This window comes from Rhagoletis zephyria, unplaced genomic scaffold (genome assembly GCF_001687245.7).
Source record: "Rhagoletis zephyria isolate East Lansing unplaced genomic scaffold, Rhagoletis_zephyria_1.1 Rzeph_scaffold_01432, whole genome shotgun sequence".
In the NCBI taxonomy this organism is placed as follows: domain Eukaryota; kingdom Metazoa; phylum Arthropoda; class Insecta; order Diptera; family Tephritidae; genus Rhagoletis; species Rhagoletis zephyria.
In genome coordinates, this window is record NW_016158516.1 from 113,242 (window position 1) to 123,332 (window position 10,091).

General features: G+C 35.4%; 1 protein-coding gene across 2 annotated transcripts; it reads right to left on the reverse strand.

Annotated features, from left to right (window-relative positions):
• Positions 1-70: 70 nt before the first annotated feature.
• On the reverse strand, positions 71-9,185 carry LOC108363995 (L-dopachrome tautomerase yellow-f2-like). Of its 2 annotated transcripts, XR_001847685.1 has the most exons (7): positions 8,915-9,184; positions 1,774-2,105; positions 1,438-1,543; positions 1,148-1,352; positions 628-1,078; positions 311-551; positions 71-210 (listed from the first exon to the last, which is right to left on the reverse strand). XR_001847685.1 is itself a non-coding variant. In XM_017617537.1 (6 exons), the coding sequence occupies exons 1-6, from the start codon at positions 9,105-9,107 to the stop codon at positions 408-410; spliced, it is 1,431 nt and encodes a 476-aa protein (XP_017473026.1). In that variant the 5' UTR covers positions 9,108-9,185; the 3' UTR covers positions 157-407. The 2 variants fall into 2 exon arrangements, 1 of the variants encoding a protein (XP_017473026.1); XM_017617537.1 differs by having other exon boundaries at positions 157-551; positions 8,915-9,185.
• Between the last annotated feature and the right edge of the window lie 906 nt (positions 9,186-10,091).

The window sequence follows — 10,091 nt, forward strand, 5'->3', positions numbered from 1 at the left end:
GAAAAAAATTCGTTCATCAACAAGCTATCTAATTTAACACATTCGCAGCTGGTAATAATGGGAAAGTAACTAAAATGTATTTGCTTGCCTGTTCAAGGATTTGCAGGACAGGATTTACAGGAAAGGCTATTTTCATCTTTAATAACCCTTACGTAATAAGGTGTCGTACCTGGAACAGGCTTACTATTTATTTGTATCAATGGTGAAAGTCTGCAAGAATTTTAAAACAACGAATATGTATGCTTATTATAGTTTTCTATTACACAACAAGGTAGTTTTCGAAATTTACCGACCACAAAATTTTACCTACTTTGGCAGCGGAAGTGAAAATTTTGCATTTTCATCATAGGTAAAATATTTCTCGACAATTTCGTGAATGTGTTAATAAAGTTCGCTGTTACTGGCCCCTAAGGTGCACAAATTGTATTCCTTGCAGCTTCAAAAACATTTTGCTTCCACACTCGGAAATTCACTACATTTGTATCCAACGTAGAATAAATGAATATTGGCATAGAATTGGTCATCACCCAGATATTTCCATCTTCGTCAATCTGCGAACGAGATTACAATATTTAAAAAAAAAAGCGTTTAACTCACGCAACTCAACTCTACACATGTTCAACGCACCGTCAAGTCACTGGGGTATATCATGCGTTGCGCATCCTTTGCGACTGTGCCATGATTTTGTGGTGAAAATGATTTATTTGTATTCCAGCAACCAATACCGTTCCGTTGTATTTCCGCATAGAATATAATGCCCGTGCGCGGGTCATATTGATGCATTGTGGATTGTCGGTTGACGCCGCGCCTGCCCAATGGCCGGAAATCATTGCCGTGATCGCTGCGCGCTGCATTCGCTTCATTCTGTAGCACACTGCTATCGACGACAAATTCTGTATTACTGGCCATGGGATGGAAGTAAACGGGCCGATAACCGTCAGGGCCATATGGACCAAGTGTGATGGAGAAGATGCCATCATCCCAACGGAAGGTTTGGCCACCGATTTGCAGATCGCCAGCTAGTGGCTCAAAATTGAAATAGTTGTGACTAAAGCTCCAAATGCGGTTCTCTTTAAGGCTGAAAATATAGCAGCTCTTAATTAATAACATTGCCAATATGTGTACAACATTTTGCAAGTCTTATTACCTAAAAACGAATAACTGTCGATTTACTAAATCGGGTATATAAGCGAAAGCATCATTGCAACGACGCTCATTAACATCCACCGTAATGCTTGCAAGACCCCGTCCGGTATCCACGACGTTTGCGGGAATTTCGAAGCGGTGTAAAACACGATCATTCGTCAAATCAACCACCCAAATTGCTGGCCTCTGTACCTGCATGCGATTATCTATAGGACATAAAAATAGTAAATGCATTTGCCTATGAAAGTTAGAAAAACTACGAGTATATAAAAAATAAATAAACGAACTCACTGGGATATTCAAGCATGCCGGTATCGATAAACCATAGGCGCTGGCAAGCGTCCACCGATGTGCGATATACCGAAATGATGCGATTTGAATTTGGTTCGAAGTTCGGCTAACGGTAAACGAATTCAGTGTATAGCACTAGTATGCAAAAATATACTTACATATCGTGAGCTGAAATGCAAAGGCCGTAACAAACCAAAAAATGAACATTTTCCGATTGATGAATCATGATGCAAAAAAAAAAATGTTGTTCTATGCACAAAAAAAAAATGTTCTTTGATACGGCTTTTTTTACTTTTCAGGTGACGAATGTAATACAGTTACAAGTATCAGACTCACATTCAAATAGTTCGTTTCAAAATCGGGATATGCATGCAATTTGGGACTATGTTGTGTGCCGTCCTTCTGTAAATCAATGTAATTGAGGGTGGACGGTATGCCGATGCGTCGTCGTGGCATTGTCACAAACAAACGACCGTTATGATGGGTTGCACCCATCGGTACATTGTTGTATGGAATGTAGGAAGCATTCGCCTGCACATCGTTGATACGAGGCTCAAAAACTATATTCGTTTCATCGCGCGAAGTTATTCGCTCATCGGCAGCACGTTTGTCTCTCTGTTCAAGATTAGCCAAGCTGCGCAGCCGATCAGGAAAGACAATCGTGCCAGCTGTAAAAGAATATTGGTTAAAACTTTAACTAGAAAATGATAGTGGACTTAGATATACTAACATCAAAAATTTAAGTAACCTTCATAGTCTTATTTGTAAGAACATGTTACTTCATTTTAGTAATGTCATAACTGACAAAATACAATTAAAAAAACGGCTTTGAAGTTTTTAGTCAGTTTCTTACCCTCGAAAAATAATACAAGTGTGGTGTGCTAGACCAACCGTCCACCCCTTCTAAAATGTAGGAAAATGTTTTTTATTGGAAAACGTTAAATTATGAACTACCAAGTCGAGGATGTTCTATCTTTTGGCCGTATTACCGACATCCGTTTTCGACCGGAAGCGGGTTAAACTGACTGGAAATCCATTTATATACATGGTTTTGCTACAGATTCTGATTCTCCGGATAAAAATATGTACGTAACCTTTGTTTGACACCCCTATTGCGAGTGTTGACTTGTGGTAGAGAAACGACTGTTAGTCCGTGGCATTTTCAAAGTCGTTTTCTCGTTCAATAAGTGCGTGTGAATAGTTAATAGTCGCTTATCCTTCTACAAACAAACAGTTGTAGAAAAATGATCGTTAAAAAACTATTAACAGCCGCTTTTTGAATGAGAAATCGACATGCACAGTACCATGGAAAATCGATACTCGAATAAGAGTCGTTTATCTACTACTAGTCGACACTCGCAATAGGGGTGTGAGTTTTTCTGGGAAGTGCCTTTTTTAACTTCTAACTAATCGTTGAACCACAACTCGTCCTAAACTTCTAAAATGGACAAAGATGTTGTTATTGGAAAACGAAAAGTACGAATTATCAAGTCAAGGATGCTTTCGTCGTATTACCGACATCCAGTTTCGACCGAAACTTTTGTCGGAACCGTTTTCCGAAACGGATTTCCGGAATGGAATTCCAGTTCAACCCCGGGCTCGAATGGTAGCATCCGTTCACGGATCGCAAACCATAAGAAAGAAAATTACGTGATATGTCAGGCGTTAGTGGAATGGGATAAAGAGTACGTTCACGTTTGTCATAATCCGAAAAATTTGTTTTTACGTGACGAGTAATGCGTTATCGTATGTGAAGGTTCCAGCCCGGAAGTCGGTAACTCGACCTAGGACACCCTGTACTTTTCGACGGACCTATGCGCTGACTGTTTGTCTGATGAAAGGAGATACTTTGTTTTGTCCTCATTCACGTAGCATTGTTTTCACCGATAATGTCGATGTCGTCGGCTAACGCCAGCAATTATGTATATGCTTTTGCGAAAAATTGTGCATGAACGGTTAAGTTCGGTGGCTTTTATTATCATCTCCAACATCAGATTAAAGAAATAGCACGAAATGTAGTCGCTCTGTCCGAAACCTCGCATAAAGGCAACTTCTTTTAGTGCTGTCGAAAGCGATTTTGAAATCGAAAAATGGGTGGTGTGTGTCGATCCTATTCTCACGGATCTGTACCAACATGTTGAGTACGGTGAATACTTGTTCTGTGGTGGATGTTCCAGGGCTCAACTTATCACCGCCGCGCTTGAATAGCTCAGCTGGTAGACCGTCAGATCCACAAGAAATGTCTATTCGTACATACTCAAGGTCGGATGCAACAATTCCATCGTCTTCAACTGAGAGCTCGGGTTCATCTTCACTGCTCAATAGGATGGAAAAGTGTTGCCTTCTTAATTTAAGCACCTTCTGGACATCGGTTCTTATAGGAATTTCCCTTGGTCTTGAAACCTTTCGTAAGCCGCCTAACTTCCTGGTAAAATTTTCTTGTCGGACAACATTTTAAGCTCTTCAAACTCACACATTTCGACATCTCGCTTTTTATTCCGGAAAATACGCATCACTTCCCTCTCTGGCCCTTATGTCGGTCCCGCATAGCTCGCATTGCGCCTTATCGATGAGAGGGACATTTGGTTAACCTACTAGCATACAAATGTATGTACAGTCATAAGAAAAATAATAGGGGCACGACATTCTGACAAAAACCATATATGTAAGTCCAATGGGTCGATTGTCGATGGCAACCGAACTTCAGTTGCTTTGCTAGTTGCCGAAACAATATTGCAGATGGCAACTGGCAATTGCAGTTGCTGGGATGGTTTTCGGAAAGTTGAAAAGTATGTCAAATATTTTAGTTTTTGATGGTTGGAACGAAATTAAGGTGCTTTTCCAGAATGGCGGGAAAATCGATTAAAACATTTTGCCTTTTTTTAACGCTAGAGAAATTATAAGCGTTTTGCGATTGTTCAAGGCGACTAAATGTACTCGTGGCATCAACCAAGCAAGTATGTATGTAGGTTTGCCTATGCATAAAGCTTTTCATATTGTAAAAAAACTGTATTGTTTTTAATAAAGTTTAAATACCTATTTCTCACACTCTCATTAGTTCACGCAATAGCTAAACCAAACAGTTTAAATCTCATACATACAAACATATTTATATACATATGTACATTAGACTGCATCACTCCCCATACAAAAAAATCGGTACTGTTTTTCCATTGGAATTATAAAATCTATTATATTTTACGACGTCCACCAAAATATTTCGGAAATATATTAAGATTTACGTGAGCTGGACCAATTTGAAAATACCTCCAAAATTTAGTTTTTATGAATACAAATAGTTTCTCAAAGATTTTTTTTTTGACGTAGAATACGTCTTACCTTAAGGTATGGGGGCTATGTTCAAATGTTGTAGTTGTAATTTTTAGAGCTTCACAAAAACGCTTATTGCACGAGAACTAATAAAGCGATTTCAAAGAAAAGTGTGGCGTTTCAAAGATAAAATCCCAAACCTGTCGACAGATTCATTTTTGTAAATAACCAATTCGGTTTCTGTCGTAAAAACAACGGTAAACATTGCCTTATTTTGGGGTCAATTTTGAGCCTTTAAAGTGCTCTAGCAACTTATTGTTGGCATATATAACTTTCATTTTCGGGATATAGGTTCTTTGGAGCAGTAGAAATATTATCGGGTACAAATTTTATATAAATTTTACAAATATTGAGCATTTTAAGGCAAAAAATTGTTGAATAAATTTGCAAATTTTTTTCATTACCAAAATGCTCGAAAACCGCTCGAATGATTTTGTTTTTGTTTTCTTTAATCAAAAATTCAAGAGTTTTCCTTTCGTTTGGTATATGGGAAGTATTGGTTGATATCTTCTATATATGTTTATTTTATTCAAATATATGGGCATAAATGATTTTCCATACAAAATCACCTCGTCATCATTTTGCAAACACGTGCATATGTTGGAAGTGTGGGAAGGAGACAAAAAGTATGTATGTGTGCGTAAGTACATATTTCGGCTTTTGATTAACAAATGGAGCAATATTTATAACCTAATCACAGCGTATGTACATATGTTGATTGCAGTTAATGTGGATCTGTTTCTATTTTTTATACTAATATATATACACGAAAACTTTTTGAAGTGAAGCAACACTTAGAAAAAGACCAATCGAAGAATAAAAGTAAAGGTGAGTACGTACATTGATAAAGAAAAGGATAAAGGCAAAGGTAAAAATAAAAACAAAAACAAAGTTCCGCAAAGATAAAGCCAAAAATTAAGAACAAAGGAAATTTAAACACTTTACTTTTATATATAAGGGCAAAGGTGAAGGGGAATATGTATATAAAAAATATGATAAACATAAAAATAAAAACAAAGATAAATACATATAAAGAAAAAGATGAGGATGAGGATACCGATAAAGTATAAATGAAGATAGAGGAAGGAAGATTAAAATAAAGGTAGTTGTAGAGAAAAGGATATAGATAGAGGCACAGAGACTCAATCTGGGAACTATTTCGGGATTTTAGCGATTTTCGGGATTCTTGGGACTTATAGATATAATAACTGATATTTTGTGGGTTTTGTGATCGATATTTTTATCGATTTTGTTATCGAAATTGATATCGATACTGTTATTGATTTTGCTATCGATATTTTCGGAACTTATCGATTTAATGGTCGATATTTTTATCGATTTTGTTATCGATATTTTGATTGATTTTGTTATGGATATTGTTATCCACGTTGTTATCGATTTTATTATCGATTATTTAACGATATTTTTATCGATTTTGTTATCGATTTTGCTATCGATTTTGTTGTCGATATTTTCATCGATTTTGTCATCAATACTTTTATTGGTTTTGTTACCGATATTTTTAATCGATTTTGCTATCGATATTGTTATCGCTTTTGTTATCGATATTTTTATCAGTTTTACTATCGATATTTTTATCGATTTTGCTATCGATGTTGTTATCACTTTTGATGTCGATATACTTGTCGATTTTGTTATCGACTTTGTAATCGATTTTGTAATCCATTTTATGATAGATCTTGTAATCGATATTTTTATTAATTTTGTTATCAATATTTTTATCGATTTTGTTATCGAGTTTGCTACCGATTTTGTTATCGATATTATTATCGATTTTGATATCGATATTGATATCGATTTTTTATCGATATTACTATCGCTTTTGTTATCGATATTTTTTTCTTAGTGTGTGCTTTCGTTTTTGACTTGGATATGCTCTTAACCATACGACGTATTCTACGTTTAAATTTAGCGGCTGTATCTCCGATACAGCCTGCAGACCAAGACGAAGGCGCTGGACTGTTCCTTTTTAAATCCCTCGAATGACAAAACGACTTAAGCTTAAAAAATTTGCATAAAAAATATTTTTAAAAAATTTAAAAAAATTGTGAACGAAAACGTAATAATGAGATTTTTGATGCAGTCTAATGTATGTACATATATTGAATATGAATATTTTGTGCTTCTTGACCGCACAAAACCTTGGTTAATCCCAATCGCCGTCGTCGAGTGATTGCATATCAATAACTTACAAATAAGTAAGGGAAATATTAGTATGTGTGTGTATGTTAACATTGTTACTTGATCATTGCATAAGTAGGTACAGAGGAAAACTAGAAATAGTAGCTTAAACAAAAAATTGCCAAAAATCCACTATAAATCCTAGCTACTTCAAATTTGCACTTTATCATACTAAAATTGAAATCTAATTAAAATACTTTACATTTTTAAGAAGACTTATTTTTTAAATATTGCACAAAGTTTGAAAGTTCGATTTATACGGCTAAACTATATTTTTATTAAAAAATATATCTATAAAATTAAATAACAAACAAATAAGTTATTAAAACTTGTCAATATGGGGTGCGTTTATAATTTTGCAGCGGGTTTGGCAAATTACACTTATTTAAAATTACCTATTATGTGATTTGGGATGTTCACTTAATTTTTTTTCACATATTTTTTTACATTGAGTTATTTTGTAATACTATTTTGTATTAAGTGCACTTGTGGTCAGCTGATTCAATTAAGTGATATTTTGACCAGTTTTGACTATTTTTCTTTTATTTATTTAATGTTTATAATTTTTTTTATAAAAGGACATGCTTCGCTGTCGTTTCGACTAACAAAAATCGCGTTTCGCTTCGTACCTCTCTCTGAAGTCATTTACCTTTTTGTTTATTATATGTAACAGAGAAAAGAATGTGTGTTTAATATTTTGTTAATGTGTTTTAAAAACTACAAAGAACTAAAAATCATAAAATGTATTTTCCTTTTTAACTGCTTCATGTTTGTTACATATTTAAATTCAAAGTTGGTGTTAGTCGTTTCGACCAACAAGCCCGCAAACAGGGTCAAAAGAGCGAAGCACTTCCGGGGTTAAACACCACCCAATAAATCCACATTTCAAACTTCGATCACAATTACACCCAAAAATTTCAAACCTTTTATTCAGAATTTTTAGAAAAATTTACGCAGTTTTATTGCCCGTTAAATTTTATTAGGTCAGAGTGCAAATTTCAAGACTAGAAAATCGCGATGACTTTTTTTAAATTTCTTTGCTGAAGGGACTAGGCAAAAATAAATATCGAGCATACTTTACATGGAAAAAAATGCCAAGCACCGTCAGCAAAAAAAAAAATTTAAATGTTTATAATTTTTGTACGAAGTTGGGAATGTGGATTTATTTGGTGCTGGTTATGCCATATGTTAGAGTTTTGTAAAAAGATTATAAACATTAAATAAACAAAAGAAAAAATCGAAAACTGGTCAAAATGTCACTTAACTCAGCTAACGACAAGTGCACCTACAAAGGAGGAGGACATAAGAAGACTGTCATTACTTTTATTTTTTTTAATACATACATATATTCCATATATATACAAGTATGCTATATTACTAAAAATAAATATGTGTATTTTTTATGTTGTGTACTGGTGTTTTCTTAGTGTTAACTCAGTACAAATTTACATTGACTCAAGGCGAATTTATATAAGGTGATAGCAGGAGTACAAAAACAAAAACTTACATGTATTTTGTTTTTGCTTTGGCGGCATAAACTGTCAAAATATGTAAGAATGTGTGTGGAAATTCAAACAAAATTTTTAAAATTCGCCTGGCATTGACTCATTAAAAGAAATTCTACTAAAAATTCACCAAAAGGGGTACAACTCACAAATACATATATGTAAATACATTTGTCAAACAAAAGAGAAATACCTTAAAAAATCAAAATTTAAACCCCAATATATATACGATTACAACGCAAGATCCCTAAAACGTATGTCTTCTGTGTACATTTGAAAAGCATTGATTAAGACGGAAAACTCCTGCAGTACACAGAGATAAGATAATCAGTTTTTCACGTTTTTAAAAAAAAATCGTTTTTTTTTAGTTGATCGCACTTTAGATCTTGGTGTGCGATATGTACATAGGTATATCGATAATTTGAAATTAATTTACTTACGGAGCGGGCGACTCTTATGTCCACCATCTCTATTTCCACTCCCATATAGAAGTTGCTCGCCACGGTTATAAAAATCCATTTGCTTCCAACCAAAAACTTCCACCATTCCATCGCCGACAGCGATTTGGACAATATTTAATACAAATATTAATATAAGTGCAACTAACGTTTTTTTAATTTCCATTTTTTTCATTATTTTCAAGCTCGTAACATTAGCGAATAATTCGATTGATTAAAGTCTAAGCCGACCAGCTCTAAAATTTATACTAAACCAGCGATGCTATTTTAAATATAAAATCAACAAGAATCACTGTCGTACCAAGAAAAACCCGTGTGTGTGTGTGTGTGTGTGTGTAGCATCACTTAAAGACAGTGATTCCCAAAGTGGTCCAAGGGTTCACGGGAGACTCGAGGGAGGTTTACGTTGACGTGAAAAAATATGGGGGTCCACGAAAATTTATCTGGTTTTGATAGTAACCAAACTGGTTGCTTGAAAGCCTGTTTATTTAACTTTAATTTTTTGAGTGGAGTACAGTGCTCTTGACACACTGCTTCACTGAAAAGAAACGGATGTTGGTATAAAACTGAGTGGGGCGAGGCGGAAATTGCTGGCGGCAGAGATTTTAGCACTTGTGTATTTTCAATGCTACAGGATAGTACGACACCATTACATTTATAGACATTATATAATGTTGAATCCCTGAGGCTGAATGCTGACTCGAATCTTCACTGATGGGTCCAAAATTGACTCTGGGTAAGGATCTGGGGTCTATTTCGAAGTTAATGGGGATAAGCTTCAATTTTCTCTTGGGGAATAAGCTTCGGTCTTCCAAGCTGAGGTAATTGGAATCCTCCCTCAAAGCCATGGATTATTGGCTTGAAAATAGGTGGAGGGGAAGGAGTTTGCGTGTCTGCAATGATAATGAGACATCTGTCCATTTGGCAACAGCTGGCTTAGACCAGGCATTCCTCGATCTGCAACCAATCAAAGCACTTCCCACTTTGGCCATCGAAACCACCATCAGAAACTGGGTCAATACTTCGCTCAGCAATGGCTAGGAGGTATCGAGGGGATGCAGATGGGCAAAACTCATGCTGCTCTATTTAGTTTTTTGCTCTCACTGAGCAGATGGGACTGCAGGCAACTTGTTGGAATGCTGACAGGTCACTGCACGTG